Below are 16,680 nucleotides of genomic sequence, written 5' to 3'. Positions count from 1 at the left end.
GCTAAATGGATTAAAATATAGTGATAGGCTATTATAAATGATTAACAAAAATAAACATGTATAGAAAACAAAAAGAATAACACTAAAGAATAAAAAACAACATGGATTTAAAAGTACGATTAAACACTAAAGAATAATAAACAGTATGGATTTCAAAAATAGTAAGGCTGCTTTATCTATTAAACTTCATTTTCCTTAATATGATGTTAATAGATACAGCTTTTACATATAATTTTAACCTAGTCAGTCCTTGATGAAGCGTCAGATTCTGACAGACTACACAGTGTGAGCTGTTCACTTCCTTAACTTCAGAAAGAAGTTCTCATTAGCTCTGTCCAACTTGGAGGAGTTCTCTCTCTGACTAACAGAAATAAAAACCTGACTTAGCCACATCAAAGATATTATCCCTCTGAAGAGCAGCGCTGCTTAGGAATGACTATTCTTATCAAGACTCCCTTTTTAACACTGGACAGACTTCAGAAATCTTGCTGCAGTAGTTTTTGTACTCCCAACCAACCAAGGCATTTTCTGCCAAAGACTCAGAGCTTCCACTAACACCATTTTTCTCAGTATAAGGGCTCATAACTAAAAAAACAGTACTATGAAATTAACTTATATTAGTGCAGCTTAAGGATATGCCTCTTTGCCATTTCTTCTGATATTCTTTTCCCCGCTCCTCATTCAGCAACTTACATAGCCTCATTTTATAAATATGAAGTCATACATTTTTTCCCATGATATTTGCTATAGAATGGAATATACTTTTGAAAGCACTAAAGTCATCACTTAAATAAAATGTAATAATTAAATACCCCTTGGACACACAGTACAATGCTATCAATAGCTAATAAGAAGAAATTATCTCTGGTAGGCTTAGACTAGAGAACTCAAGAAAGGTATATTCAAAATAAAAGATGATTAAATATATAATTAGAATAACTATAGTAAGGTATTTAAAATATAAATTCAAATCCATGTATATAAGAGCTCCTTTATTTCCCTGCAGATAATTACAACTACTCAGCTTCTTTCAACTTTTTATGTACTTAATATTGACAAAGTCACAAACTCGTGTTATCATAAAATCTTGGCCCCTCCATACCTAACATACGAGAACAGTGGAAATCTATAGTCTACCAAGTTCCCTCATTAGTAGAGGAAATGTGACCTATTCCAGTGAGTGGGCTCTTTACCAAAGTACAGTATGCTTTGGAAAAAGTAAGTAAAACAAAATTAGGTGAATATGCAATATTATTTTTATTTTCCATAAATCTTTTATTAGGATAGTGTTGAGATTTCTCACGGTGATAAATAAGAATTCTTGATCTTCTTTACTTACATAAACCCTATAAATCTTTCAAAAGCTAAGTAAAATAAAATAAATTGTGAGGGGCAATCAATCAATATCTAATATATGTAAGCATCATGAAAGTGATAAGAAAAACACCTACTTTAGCTGTACCCAGAGGTTCTGATGTGTGTGTAGGGTTCTTATACCTTTTTCTAGGTATTTTAGAATTTTCATTTGAAATGTCTTCCTTATCTGAAGAGTTAAGAAAGAGATTGTTTATTTTCTTTTTTCTTTTTTGGTTTATTTTAAATTTCTAGGTAGTAAGAAAATTTTTTTTATATATATTACTTTCTAAATGAATGAATATGATCTGAGAAATAGTATCTGTATTATTCCTACTTCTTAAAATTTACTGAAATTTATTTGTGGCCAAAAACATGGGTTTTTCTTCATTGTGTGTTTGTGTGGCAGTGAAAGCTCCATGATCCCTTGAAAAGGTTTGTGAGTACAGATGTATAACAAAATCTTAAAAATAACATCTGTCCAATAACTATTATACACATAGAATAACAGGAATTTCTTTTCATCACATGTATATGGTAGCAAAATGAAGACAACAAGAATTGAAGGACTTGGATCAATTCTATAAATACTGCTGAATTGTTCTATGGTATTTTGAATCTCAAAGAATGGAAAACAATAGTAAAAGTACACTGTAGTAGTTTTCACTGCTATGATACTAAGTACTTTGAAAAATAATCAAAATCTAGCAAAAAGTACATAACCAAATAGAAAACACCAATTTTTTTTGTTTATTTTCTTTTTAGGGCCACACCAGCAGCATATGGAAGTTCCCAGAATAGGGTGAATTGGAGCAATAGCCACAGGCCTACACCACAGCCACAGTAACATGAGATCTGAGCCGCATCTGTGACCTATACCACAGCTCACAGCAGTGCTGGATCCTTAACCCACTGACCGAGGCCAGGGATCGAACCTGCATCCTCATGGATACTAGTTGGGTTGGTTACCATTGAACCACAATAGGAACTTCGCAAACAGCAAATTCAATGATAAAAATGATCCCTGGAAAACACACAGCTATCCACATTCACAATAGTTCCACTGTATTCAAAAGACCTAATATATCTGACATACTTCTTCTTTAATATGTATGTAAATTTCTTGGAGTTGAAAATTATATGTGTGGGAAGTTTCCTGTGGTGCAGGATGTTAAGGATCCAGTGTTGCCACAGCTGCAGTGCAGTTTGCAACTGTGGCATGGGTTTGATCCTTGGCCCGGGAACTTCCACACACCATGGGTGTGGCCAGAAAAAAGAAAAGAAAAGAAAAAGAAAATTGTACATGTAATCCTATTGCTTTTAAAGCTAATATTGAGGTTGAATCAGTAGAAACTTAAAAAAAAATTTCAGCAGTTCAGTGGTAGTGATAAGGTGCTGCCAGGCATCTCACTTGAAGAATTCTACGAATTTCCCACCATTCCTCAAATCTCATGGTCAAAGCACTAATGTATAACCCTCACACCCCATCCAATAGTTCCACTCAATGTTTGAACACTGGACAAGAATGTATATAAGTGTGTATGTGTATAAATATATGTCTATATACATAGCAGAGCCTTGGTAAGTAATTAATCTCAGAATGATGGGAAAAAAATTACTTGGTTTGCTCAACTATGATTCAGTCTCACTTTGGTGTACATCTTCGAGTTTGGACATACTGAAGTAAATACCAAAGAACAACTAAACAATAAAGTTTATTCTTTTAAGATGTAGACTGGGGAAAGGATAGGAAGAAGAGGTTAATAAAGGATATTGACAATTACACAGATATATTGTCTATATGCCCTAGGGAAATTGTGGCAGTTTAAGGTTAAACCACTATACATATTTTGTACATCTATCAGCAGACAAAATAATTGTTTTGTTGTTGTTTTTGCTTTGCTTTTTAGGGCTGCATCTGTAGCATATGGAAATTTCCAGCCAGGGGTCAAATCAGGGCTATAGCTGTAGCCACCAGGCTACACCACAGCCACAGCAACAGGAGATCCAAGCCATGTCTGTGACCTACACCACAGCTCACAACAACACCAGATCCTTTAACCCACTGAGCAAGGCCAGGGATCAAATCCGCATCCTCATGGATAGTAGCCAGGCTCATTAGCACTGAGCCACAGCAGGAACTGTCCAAGATAATTATTGATATTAACTTTCATAGCTTGTATCATAAACATTCCTCCCAATATAGAAAATTATTAATCTAATGCTGAGTATATTTTTTTTCCAATCTCAAATGTTCTAAGTGTATGTGATTTCTCCATTTCTTTCCTCAAATTTATTCTCTTATAGTCTAAGCTACTTTTCAACATGATAAGAAATGTGAATGATCCATCTAGTCTCAACTGAGTATTACTATAACTAGGAATTCTTCACCTCATCTAGCCAGTTCACTAGTGAAGACTGTCTCCACTTGTACAAAGAACAAAACAACAGGTAAAGAACTAAAGAGCCCAGTGTTGTTGAGGATACAGGGAACTATGCATTTTCATTTACTGTTGTTGGAAGTTTAGTTGATTTAAAACTCTTTTTCTGGAAAACCACCAGCAATATATTAAATACCTTTAAAAAAAGAGGTCACATAACTGCTTTTCCTTCTACCTTATTGTAAAAACATTTCAACTTATTTAAGAGGAGGTACATAGGTGATTGCATGACTGTATATAAATATATGCATGAGGGAAACAAAAGAAAATTTTAAAAAGTTAAATAATTATAGAGTAAGACATGATATATAGTAATATATACACTTACAAGAATAAAAAAGAAAAACACACGATTTATATTACTGATAAAGTTAACTTGCTTTAAGTAATCTTCTGAATTTTCTCGACTCTAAAATGGGGATAAAAATACTTACTTCAGAGAGCTGTTTAGGAACAAATAAAATAGAGTACCTGAGCACCTGAAAACTATAAATCATTGTGGTGTAGTTTTTAAATTGCTCAAACTATAAAAAGCAGTAGAGTTATTATCAAGATGAAACTTTGCAGACTAGCATTTATAACAGACTTTCAGATCTATTCTAACTTAAAGTATACAAATGTATTTTAAAGTTTTTATGTACACTAAGCTCATATTTAATCCATACTTAAAGCATAGCCATAAACTAAGGATAATTCAGTGAATGTTTTTCGTACTTTATGACAATAGTATAAACAAGCAGTTATTAATATTACATAAAAACCAAATTTTATTTAATGAAATTCTAGACTAGTATATATGTTCATAAACAAGAATAATAATTCTTGCTTATTCATGGTGTACATGCAACTAAAGCCATTCATCAATAAGCTAATATGGTGATTAAATTTTAAAGAAATTCAGTGTTGAGCAGTCTTTCTAAAATACATTCAGTTTTCAAAATAATCTATTTTATTCTATTCATCAGTTACATACTTTTACATATATATAATACATACACATATGCATACATAATATATTTATATTTTTCTCTCAGTTAATAAGCTGTAGTTAGAATCATCAAGTACAGTCTTAGTTATTTAAAGAAAAGTAAGTGGGAAAGATTTTGGCACTAGATAAAACAATCCCTCTGGCAATTTTTGGGATCAAAATAGTATTAAAACTAAGAGGTAAAGGTCAATGTGAAGTTTTAAACCGAAAATACTGAGGTAAAACTGCCAGAAAAATTCTTTCTTTGGAGACAGCCTCCCTCTTCCTCACTCTCCCTATTGTCTGGCAGTTAGAGGTAAATCACTATACATATTTTGTACATCTACCAACAGACGCTTTATCACTGTAATAAAGCTAACATAGCCAAAGGGAAACAGAAGAATAGAGAACATCTCTTCTTTTGTACGTATTATTTAAATACAGAAGACTTTCAGAAAATTTTTATGTAGTTTTCAAGGTTGAAACATTTAACCTTTAATTATTAAATGTGTAATAATGATTGTTACAATTTTTTGAATGCTTATCACATATCAGACACTGAATTAGGTGTTTTATTCAAAAACCCTGCAAAGTAGGAATTATTATAATTAAGCTCACTTTTACAAACAGGGAACTAGAGAGGTTATGTGAATTATTCAAGACCATAAGACCAAAAAGGAACAGGGTTGAAATTTGAAACCAAGTTCATCTAACAGCAAAGCTCATGATTTGCTACAATAGTCTGCTTCTGGGAATCAGTATGATAGACACATGCATAAATTAAAGTGTAATTTTCTTCTTATAGCTGTTCCCAAGCTTCTATTCTACACGTAACAGAGTGTAGTTTATGTTTCAATTTACAAAAGCCATTTTTTATCTGTTATAGAATACGACATGGAATATACAGTATACAAATCTGAACTGTGATTATCCTAAATCTAACAAATATGTTTTTTATAAGGTATACATATATAATTTCTTGTATCTACTTTCTTTTATTCTAACATTTAAATCTGAACAAAGAAGAATTCAAACAAACAATTCTAGAATGGAAAAGGGGGACAAAATTTGAGGTAAAATGTAAAAACAAGTAAACATATTTTGTATAAAGAATTACATAAATATAAAAATTAGACAACATAGACACTTAAAAGAGGGTTTTGATAAAATAAACATGGTATATGGATGGCCAAAAGGCACATGAAAAATGCATAACATCGCTAATTATTAGAGAAATGCAAATCAAAGCTACAGTGATGTATTGCCTCACAATGGTCAGAATGGCCATTATTGAAAAATCTATAAACAATAGAAATAAATCCTGGAGAGAAGTTGGAGAAAAGGGAACCTTCCTACACTGTTGATGGGAATGTAAACTGGTACTATAGAGAACAGTATGGAAGCTACTGAAGAAAACTAAAAATAAAAATACCATATGATCCAACAATCCCATTCTTGGGCATATATCTGGAGAAAATTATGATTTGAAAAGTTACATGTACCCCACTGTTCACTGCAGCACTATTTGTCATAGCCAAGACATGGAATAACTTAAAACGTCCATCAACAAAGGAATGGATAAAGATGTGGAACATACACACAATGGAACATTATTCAACCATTAAAAAGAAAAATGAAATAATGCCATTTGCAGCAACATGTATGGACCTAGACATTATCATACTAAATGAAGTAAGACAGACAAAGACAAATATCACAGGATATTATCATTTATCTATGGAATCTAAAAAAATGATGCAAATGAACTTATTTACAAAACAGAAAGAGACTTCAAAACAAACATAGTTACCAAAGGGAAAGGGAGGATATAAATTAGTTAGGAGTTCGGGATTAATATACACACACACTATTGTATGTAAAATTGATATTCAATAAGGACCTACTGTATGGGACAGGGAACTCTACTTAATAGTCCATAATTACTTACATGGGAAAAGAATCTGGAAAAGAATGGATATATGTATATGTCTAACTGAATCATTTTGCTGTACATCTGAAACTAACACATTTTAATTCAACTATACTCCAGCATAAAATAAAAGCTAAATTAAATCATGGTAATAAAATAGATAATTTTAAAGAGTGAATTTATAAAAACTGACTCAAGAAGAATGGATAATCAAATATCTCCCTGGTTAAAAGGCATCAGACTCAGGTGGTTTTACAGACAAGTTTTTTACTCAGTCTATAAGAAACAGGTAATTCCCCTTCTATTAACAGAGTAGTAAAAAAAGGGAGAGAGAAATATAATTTCAAGATCAAAGAATGACAAGGACAGACAGGAAAAGAAAACTATAGATTTATCTCACCTATAAGCATAGATGCAGAAATTCAATATTAGCAAATACTAGCAAATAGAATACAGTTGGCATTTCTTTTTGTGATCTACTACACTTTATCTCAGAAATGCAAGGGCCATTCAATATCCAAAATTTTAATAATGTAATACATTATCAGAATAAAATAGCAAAAAAGGTGATCCTAATCAATCCTTACTAATAGAATATGCATTTGATAAAATTTAATACTCATCCAGGTACTCTTAGTAATATGCAAAAAGAAAGGAAATTCATTACCTAAACAGAGTATTCGTCAAAAATGTCAAACTCAATGGTGAAATTAGAAGCATTTTCATTACATTCAGCTACATAAAAATCCACCCATTCTCATCACTTTTATTGTACTTTATATTAAGTGGTCCTATACAATGCAATAAGATACATATATACACAAAATCAGAGATATAATAATAAAAAAGCAACTACAAAGAGATATAGTTATCATATGTATAGTTGATTGGATTAGCTACATAAACTTCCAAGAGTGTTTACAATTTGTTAGATTTGAAAAAGATAATCAACTCCAAAACACTTGCTATTTACCCAAAGGAAATGAAAATGTAAAACCACACAAAAATGACACATAGGTGTCAACAGCAGCATTATTGACAACAACTAAAACTTAGAAGCAACCAAGATTTCCTTCATTTGGTGAATAGTTAAATGAACTGGAGTTCATCCAATGGGCTATTATTCAGCATTAGAAAATGTGCTCTCAATGGAGGAAACAACTATATGATATTCTAATGAAGGCAAAAATAGGGAGACAGTAAAAAGATCTTAGTGGCTGGGGGCAAAGTGGGGATGAATAAGTAGAACACAGTGGATTTTTAGGGCATATATGATGCATATATGTCATTTATACATATGTTCCAAACCCAGAGAATGTACAATACTAAGTGTGAACCCTAACATAAATTATGGACCTTGGGTGATGATACTGTGTCAGTGTAGGTCCATCATTTGGAACAAATATACCACTCTGTGAGGGATGTTGATAACAGGGAGGCTATGCATGTGTGGGGTAGGGAGTATATAGGAAATCTCTGCACTCTCCACTCAATTTTGCTAGAAACTTAAAAGCGCTTTAAAAAATAAAGTCTCTTAAAAAAGAATCAAACTAGTTTGTTGATTATAAAATGTAAAATAAACTGATCTACTAGTAATAATCAATTACAAAACATAATAGCTTAAAAGATATTCATCATAAAACTAACAAATTAATGTACTTCTTCTTATTTCTATCTAATAGAAATCTCTAAATTCACATGTTCAAAACTGAACACTTGATTTTTACCTTCCAATCTGCTCTTCCTACAATTCTTTATATCAGTAAATGAATACATCAAAACACCACCCTTCTAGCTTAGGCCAGAAACTTTGGGTTCATCCTTTATTACTTTCTCTTTTGTACCTCACATTCAATGAGTCAGCAAAATCTGTTGTTTCTGCTTTCAAAATATATTTACTGCTGTAATAGGGAAGAACAAATCTGACTCCATAATGTATCTGCTTTCTTTAACTGAAATCTTTGTATTCTATTGCTTTTCCTACAAGAATGCTGCCTATAGCCTGAAATATACAGATTAACCCATTCTCATGGCTCTGACCTCTAAAGGCACAACAATTTCCCACACATAGAGAGAAAAGCTGCAGAACACAGAATAATATTTATCTTGCTTGTTAGAGGACTATAGGAACATTGTGACCTGACCTATGTGAACAGCTTCAAGAACAAAGGATTCCAACATCAAAGAGTTGGAACAACAACCAACCACACCCTTTTAATACAAAAGAAGTTGAATTTTAACTTGGGTAAGATGGTTCTTTGGAACTCTAGTCCACCATCTTCTCAGACAGCTGGCTTTCCAAATAAAGTTGCTATTCCTTGCCCCAGCAACTCATCTCCTGATTTACTGACCTGCCATGCAACAAGCACTCCAGGTTGGACTTGGTTAACACCACCTCTCATCACCTCTACTGCTACCCTTTGGTTACAAGCCATCATAGCTTTGTCCCTGGTCTCCTTGTCTTGCCTTTGTCCCTCCTATTTTCTATTTTCTGTATAGTAGCCAAATAATCCTTTTACATATAAATCTGACCCTGTTACCATTCAGCTCAAACTGAAAAATGAATGGCTTCTCATCTCAATTGTCATAAAGTTGAAGTCTTCTTATTACACAAGACCTGACCCACTGATCTCCGTAATTTTACATTTTCTACTCTCCTCTTCACTTATTCCATTCTATATATAGTCCCCTTACTGTTCCCCAACATAAAAAGAATGCCCTACATTGAACTTGCAAGATGAATTTTATTCCCCCTTAAGAAATCAATATAACTCACTCTCTCACTTCCTTTAGGTTTTGTTCACAACTTTCTTTGAATCCCTTATATAAAAATAGTAACTTTTCTTTAATGTTTTCCAACCATCCCCATCCTTGGCATTCTCTATTTCCCTTCTTCTTCCTCTTCTTTTAAAAATTGAAATATAGCTAATATACAATATTATAATAACTACATAGTGATTTGACATTTGCAGACATGAAATGATCACCATTAGAAGTTTAATAACCATCTACCCCCATACAAAGCAAGTAAAATGTTATTAACCATATTCCTTACGCTGTGTATTATATCCCTATGGCTTATTTATTTTCTAACTGGAGGTTTATACCACTTGATCATCACCTATTTCATACATAATCCCCTGCTGACCCATTCTCCTCAGGCAACCATCGGTTTGTTCTCTGTATTTATGAGTCTATTTTCATTTTGTTTTGTTATTTGTTTGTTTTAGATTCCATATATGAGATCATATGATATTTGTCTTTCTCTGTCTGACTTATTTCACTTGCCATAATACCCTCAAGGTCCATCCATGTTGTTGCAAATGACAAGATTTCATTCCCTTTTATGGCTGAGTAGTACTCTATTATGTATCTATATATCATATCTTCTTTATCCATTCATCTATCACTGGACACTTAGGTTGCTGCCATATATAAATAATGTTGCAATGAACCTTGGTGTGTAGTTGTCTTTTTGAATTAATTTTTTTTCCAGGTAGATACCCAGAAGTGAAATGGCTATATCATATGGTAGTCCTACTTTTAGTTTTCTGAGGAAACTCCATATTGTTTTCCATAGTGGCTGCAGCAATTTACAATCCCACCACCACTGCACAAGAGTCCCCTTTTCTCCACATCCTCACCAACACTTCTTATTTGTTTTGTTTTGTTTTTTTTTTTTTTTGATGATAGGAATTCTAACATGTATGAAGTGGTATTGCAGTGTGGTTTTAATTTACATTTCCATGATGATTAGTGATGTTAATCATATATTTGTTAGCCATCTTTAGGTCTTCTTTGAAAAATGTCTATTCAGGTCCTCTTCCCACTTCTTTTTTAAAAAAATTTAACATCTTTTATTAAAATTTTTTGTTACTGCTTTGCTTTTTTGTTTTTCGGGTTTTTTTTTTTTTTTTTTTTGGCTTTTTGCCTTTTCTAGGGCTGCTCCTGTGGCATATGGAGGTTCCCAGGCTAGGGGTTGAATTGGAGCTGTAGCTGCTGGCCTACACCACAGCCACAGCAACACGGGATCCAAGCTGTGTCTGCAACCTACACCACAGCTCATGGCAATGCCGGATCTTTAACCCACTGAATGAGGCCAGGGACTGAACCTGCAACATCATAGTTCCTAGTTGGATTCGTTAACCACTGAGCCACATCAGGAACTCCTAAAATTTTGTTTTTAGTTTTTGGAATTCCCAGGCCAGAGATCAAACCTGTGCCACAGCAGTGAAAATGCTGGATCCTTAACCTGCTAAGCCATCAGGGAACTCCACTCTGCCCATTCCTCAACTGGGTTGTTTTCTTAATGTTGAGTTGTATGAATTCTCTCTCTCTCTCTCTTTCTCTCCCTATATTGCTTCTTAGGGCCACACCTATGGCATATGGAGGTTCCCAGGCTAGGGGTCTAATTGGAGCTACAGCTGCTGGCGTACGCCACAGCCACAGCAACATCAGATCTGAGCCACATCTGCGACCTACACCACAGCTCATGGCAACACCAGATCCTTAACCCGCTGAGTGAGGCCAGGAATTGAACCTGCATCCTCATGGATCCTAGTCGGGTTCATTAACTGTTGAGCCACAAAGGGAACTCACGAATTCTTTGTGTATTTTTGATATTAGTTCCTTACTGGATATAGGTTTGCAAAGATCTTCTCCCATTCACTAGCCTGCCTTTTCATCTTACTGATAGTTTCCTTTGCTGCACATATATTCACAGTGGAATATCACTCGATCACTAAAAAAAAAGAAACCTTGCCATTTGTGACATCATGGATGAACCAGAGGGTATTATTTTACATGAAATAAGTCAGAGAAAGATAAGTACACATGATTTCACTTATATGTGGAATCTAAAAAACACAGTAAATATTTACTTTTTTTTTTTTTTTTGCTTAGTGTCTATATGACTTCCACTGCCAAATGCAAATTCTATGAGGGAAGATACCTTTTTTTTTTTTTTTTTTCTTACTGCTATAGCCCCAGCAATTAGAATAGTATTTGTTCTACTTTATGGTACGTATTAAAATCTATTGTTGAAAAAACAGACATTGGTTTTTATATTATTCATTATATTTTTCTTTATGGTTGAAATATATCAGAAAAAGAATGAAATAAATTCTAAAGAAAAGTGAACTAAAACTTTAATGTTCTTCAGATAGCAACTGTTCCTGTAAATAATGTGGTATATTTTTCTCTTCCATTCTTAGTATTGTTGTTAAGGATAATAGATTTGACCTATGGGCACACAAAAACATTTGTTTTCTATCACAACGTTTTAGCGAATTGACCCAGAACTCGGAGACCTACTATAATTAGGAATATATACAGGATTTGGGGTTTAGTGACATTTAAACTATTAAACTTTTAAACAAAAATCTAATTTCTGACAATGATGCAAGTGGAAGAATTTAAAACTATTTACTCAAATTTAAAATAAACAGCAACTTTTCTTAGCAAAATTTTACTTTATCACAAAATGAAACTCACATTTCTTGAACTGTCAATATTTCTTTCTGACCTTTTAAAATCAACTACCTCTCAACCTTTTTGCTTCACTCAAGAATTAAAATATAGTAGACAAATAGCATAGAGTATGAGTGACATCAGTGGAATGGCAGAGCAAGGATCTCAAAAAAGCTGCTCTTCCAAAATCATAATGACAATACTGGCAAAGATTATCAAATAAACTTTTTAGAACTCTGGAAATTAAACAAAGATCTAAAGCAATCTATGGAGTACATAATGAAAAGAAACACCTCCTCAATTTCAATAAGAGTGTGTTTGTGGTTCTTTGCCCATTCTCATTTCTCTCTCATCAGCTCCAAAGTCACCTTAAAAATCAACAGTCTCACAAACTAGAAGTCTAGCAACCACTGAACAGGACAGAATGGTTTTAGAGATCCCAAAAGTATCATTTCAGGGAATTGTGATTATTTGACCTGTCTTCCAGTTCCCTAGAAACCTCTCCTCACAGTGCTTGCCTTTATTTGACCTGACTCAAAGCTCTCTTGATGCAAAGAGACCTTCCTCTGAAAGCATCTGTCAAAAACAGTCAGCAGCAATTGTTTAATATTGTAGCTGCCTGAGGTAGCCATAACTGTTGGGGCAAATAAGAAACTGACAATAATTAAATATTAAAATTAAAACCGGGGGAATACAATGTTTATATGGGGCTTTGAAAGATCCAACATGATACTGGGAATCTAGAAGTCTATCTCTGTGTACACAGGATGTCTGCCTGCCCAGGAAAGCCCTAAGAAGGTCCTAAGCTCTCACCTTTGGTTGACCTCAAAACATGAAATAGCTGTGTGAATATAATCATATATTAGAAAATAGCTATGTTAGAAGACATAAATAGTAACAGCATTATGAACTATAATGATATTAACATATATTAATTCAACATCCATCTTCTTTTAGAGTTTATAAATTAAATTTGCCAATACATACCAGATCTGTTTTGGGAGGATCTGGACACTCAGTGGAGAAATAAGGTGTTGAACTTCTGACTCCGCTGCTATCAGAAGCTGACTTTGGAGGTTGAGCATGCTGTCTGTAAGTAGCACTTTTAGGAGTCCAACAAAACAGGTTGATTGATTCTCGCACACAGCGTTCAATGTCTATTTCTGGAGAGAAAAATATTTTTTTAAAAAAGCACACAAAGAAATTTAATTTCTCTGTTTATGTAAAAACCACAATCTTTTATAAATGCATATATACAAATATGGCTAAGATGATAACTAATTAGAAAAGATGTCAGTAAAAAAATAATATAGATATTAATCAGCACATTTATGACTGGAATGGTAGAGGGTACTTTGTATTACTATGTAGATACATATACAGATATATTTGTATATGTGTTTGTATACTTCAGTATATCGTTATTTAAACCTCATGGAATATAACACATATCCTTATTTAAGAATTTGCTCCATTAACTTTGATAATATTTCCACTTCCTCAAAGTAAAATATAGGTTGGGTGGAGGGATTCAGATGTTAATTCATCATGACTTCAAGTATGCTAAAAGTTTAATTTCCACCTATTAAAGAACATACAAAATAATCAGGGCAAAATTTACAAAAATCTCAATTCAGCATTTCTCTGTTTTTAAAATAATTTCTTGACTCAACTGCAGAAAAGTTTGAGGCTTCATATACACAGAAATTAAATCTACTTGACTAAAATGATACAAAATTTCATAGATTTCCTTTTCTTTCTCAGTTTTGAAATTTAAGCTTTTTTGACATAGAAGTAATATACATAGGAAAATTATTACTAATATGCCAAATTATTGTGCTTTTTGATAGGACTGTAACTCTTTAGGAGGTTAATATTCCTGATGGAGAGTAAAATGTTCCTCTACGAGGAAAATGGACTTATCATAGAAAGGCAGTGGTAATTCAAGAAACTGCTTAGGATGAAGTAGTTTAGCATGAACTAACTTTTCCCTTCCTATTCATTGTATTAGTACATGGCAGATATTATCATTTCCTCTGCAGAAGTCCAAGTGTGTTAGTTCAGATAAGCAATGGAGAAAAATATACCTGTTTTAAATTTCAAAAGAATAGGTCCCTATTTCTCTTTTTGAAATAATGAGCCTATATATAAGGGGTAAAGGAAATAGTCATTTAAGTTGATTCTGTGAATAGTGCACGAGTCATGTGTTTAGAGTTGTCTGTTTTCATAAAGTGGAAAATCCTTAGAGAGGGGCAGAGGAATGGACACTTAGTGAGCATCTATAATTTGACAGGTGTTGTATACTTAGCCCATTTAATAGCCTTTTTTTTTTTTTTTTTTTTTTTGCCATACCTGTGGCATGTGGAAGTTCCCCAGCCAGGAAATGAACGTGTAACACAGCAGTGACAATACCAGATTCTTAATCCACTAAGTGGCCAGGGAAATCCTAGCCCATTTAACTCTTACAGTGGTTCTTATAGACGTATTACAATCTCCTTTATTTCTGTTGAAGATGAAGAAATTAAGACATAAGGAAGCTAAGTGAATGTGTTAAGTGTTATTAAGAATAGAATGTCTGAGGTTACTACAGGGTTAAAAGGTATCTTTCATTTCCCAATTCATTTAGATTTAGGAAGTAATAGCCAGCAGGTCTGGAAAGACCAGTTACTCAATTAAACATTCCTTTATCTTTTATTAGTGATGTTTGCCAACTTCACAGCTGGTTATTTCCATGGCTGCACAAAGAGGTCAAATTTCATCACCCCCATATGCTATTCCTAACATAAAATCTATAAAACAGAGTTAAATATAGTTCTTTTTTTTTTTTTTTGAGGCACGGGTCTAGCTATTTGAGAAATTGTCAATATTAGTGAGATGTATTCCTTCAAAAAACTCTATAACATTATCAAGTTGATACTCCACAAAGAGAAGAAAAAAGACACCAACTAGAAGAAAAATAAAAGTTACAAATACGTTCTTCTACTCAAGAAGGAAAAGATATGCTCAATTCATTAAAATTTTTTTCCAATAACCATTGTTAAGATAAAAATTTGCAGCTGAAGAGAAAAAAAACTGTCATATTAAAAAAGTTTATCTACTTAACACTGTTTATTCTCCAAAGGAAAAGAATTTTGGACCATAGGTTTTGCATCTGCAGTGCTCAAATCAGCCTGACCTATCTGACACCCATTAAAAGCTGAGGTCAAGTCACTGATCCAGATAAGAGGTTGTAGTTCAGTACTTAAAACTCTGGCAATGGAAAAGTCATTTATATCTGCTTCCAAAATATCCTATGAATACCATAAAAGGTTTATAGTGAATCTTGAGAATTTATTGGCATCCATCCTGATTTGAGCCTGATTATCAGCAGTACTGGTAGATATCCCATTCTCTATTCACTTGACCTGTGTCACCCTTCCAACTCAAAATCTTTTCCAAAGTTCTTTATCATAACCAAAATCCAAAAGTACTTTGTAGACTGTACGTTAAAATATGTATTTATTCTTTTAAAAATAATCTCTCATCCTAGGGTACAACTGCATTCTATCTTGCACTATCATTTAATATAATGCATTGTGGAAAAAGTGTGTACCCTGGACTATAGTTTCAAACAGGTTTGATTTCAAACTCCATGAAGTACTTTGTGACTCAGAGCAATAATTTCTCTAAATCTCAGTTTATCTTCATCCATTATTATCGTATCTCTCAGAAATAATGAACTATTTTCAAAATGATAAAGTGCAACATAGGTTTCATTTGGATGAGGGTAGGTGGAAGAGACATCTCATCCCTCTATTCTCTTGCTTTAATGGTCATAAATTACTTGCTAGATTTAGTGAACAGTTGCTGACATGGCACTTCTCTTTACCATCATCTAATTCCCTTTGGTTCTCCTCTATACTTGATCGCTGGAGTTCTACTGTGGTGTGGCGGGTTAAGGATCCCAGTGTTGTCACTGCAGTGGCTTGGGTCACTGCTATGGTATGAATTTGATCCCTGGCCTGGGAACTTCCACAGGCTGTAGGCATGGCCAAAAAACAAATAAAATAAAAATTTTAAAATAAATGGTCTTTTTGCCTCTCTTACTGTGTTAAAAAGACAACTAGCTACTTAAAACCAAAATAACAAGATTGTATTGTGGAGTTTATTACAAATGGAGATGTAAAATATAGAACAAAGTAGACAGTGTACTATATGGAAGGTAAATGGAATTACACTGTTGCAAAGTTCTTACATTTTCCATTAAGTTGTACAATATTTTGTTTTTGTTTTTGTTTTTTGACTTTTTGCTATTTCTTGGGCTGCTCCCGCAGCATATGGAGGTTCCCAGGCTAGGGGTCAAATCGGAGCTGTAGCCGCTGGCCTACGCCAGAGCCACAGCAACGCGGGATCCGAGCTGCGTCTGCGACCTACACTACAGCTCACGGCAACGCTGGGTCCTTAACCCACTGAGCGAGGGCAGGGATCGAACCCGCAACCTCATGGCTCCTAGTCGGATTGGTTAACCACTGAGCCACAAC

The 16,680-nt window shown here is 33.6% G+C and overlaps 1 protein-coding gene across 4 annotated transcripts in view; it reads right to left on the bottom strand.

Moving 5' to 3' along the window:
* TBCK (TBC1 domain containing kinase) overlaps nucleotides 1-16,680 on the bottom strand; it is a 226,236-nt gene that overhangs the window by 71,585 nt on the left and 137,971 nt on the right. For all 4 annotated transcript variants that reach the window (XM_021101700.1, XM_021101699.1, XM_021101698.1 and 1 more), the window contains one exon: nucleotides 13,148-13,323. In XM_021101700.1, the coding sequence (XP_020957359.1) occupies nucleotides 13,148-13,323 (176 nt within the window). The remainder of the gene's footprint in view (nucleotides 1-13,147; nucleotides 13,324-16,680) is intronic.

The sequence above is a fragment of the Sus scrofa genome, chromosome 8 (assembly GCF_000003025.6).
Source record: "Sus scrofa isolate TJ Tabasco breed Duroc chromosome 8, Sscrofa11.1, whole genome shotgun sequence".
Classification (NCBI taxonomy): domain Eukaryota; kingdom Metazoa; phylum Chordata; class Mammalia; order Artiodactyla; family Suidae; genus Sus; species Sus scrofa.
The sequence above is the reverse complement of the archived record's forward strand: the minus strand, read 5'-3'. Positions and strand labels throughout refer to the sequence as shown.